Below are 558 nucleotides of genomic sequence, written 5' to 3'. Positions count from 1 at the left end.
CGCATCCGCCGCGCCGTGCCGGGGGGTGCTGCGCCCGCACTGCGCAGGCGCGGGGGAGGACCGGTGACGTCACCGCGAAGGGGGATGCGGATGGTGGTCAAGGGAGCCGTGACGTCATCGCTCATCCCGGGGGGGCTCCGTCCTTTCACCGAGCCCCAAAAATCCCTTTGAACCCCCGCCCTGCCCATCCGTCCATTTATACACGCGGGTCTGCGCGGGTCCGTAACACCGAGAGAAACAGGGAAAAAAATCCTTGAAACCATGGAAATGACAATGGGAATTTATAGATAGGAAATATAAAAAAAAGATTACATAAAGATCGAGTCATATATCCGAAGATCTTTTCTCAAATAAAACAATTAAAAATTATAAAATAAAAAATAAAGGGAATTAGAAAAGAAAAAAGTATTTTTCCTCTCAAAAAATGAAATAGCAATCACAAGAAATAAGCAGCTTTTTATAAAAAATTGTATTTCAGCTTTAATTTTTAAAATTTATTACCCATTTGAAAAAGTGCTTTAGATGAATGTTGTCATGTATGCTGGAGGGGTTTTGTTG

At 43.7% G+C, this 558-nt stretch overlaps 1 protein-coding gene across 1 annotated transcript in view; it reads right to left on the bottom strand.

Moving 5' to 3' along the window:
- Positions 1 to 125, bottom strand: part of FEZ1 (fasciculation and elongation protein zeta 1) — a 15,008-nt gene extending 14,883 nt beyond the window's left edge. Inside the window, exon 1 of the mRNA XM_031063902.1 lies at positions 41 to 125. Within this exon, the coding sequence (XP_030919762.1) occupies positions 41 to 125 (85 nt within the window). The remainder of the gene's footprint in view (positions 1 to 40) is intronic.
- Positions 126 to 558: the final 433 nt, after the last annotated feature.

Source organism: Geospiza fortis, unplaced genomic scaffold (assembly GCF_000277835.1).
Source record: "Geospiza fortis unplaced genomic scaffold, GeoFor_1.0 scaffold392, whole genome shotgun sequence".
Lineage (NCBI taxonomy): Eukaryota > Metazoa > Chordata > Aves > Passeriformes > Thraupidae > Geospiza > Geospiza fortis.
This window is presented reverse-complemented; position numbering and strand designations above follow the sequence as displayed.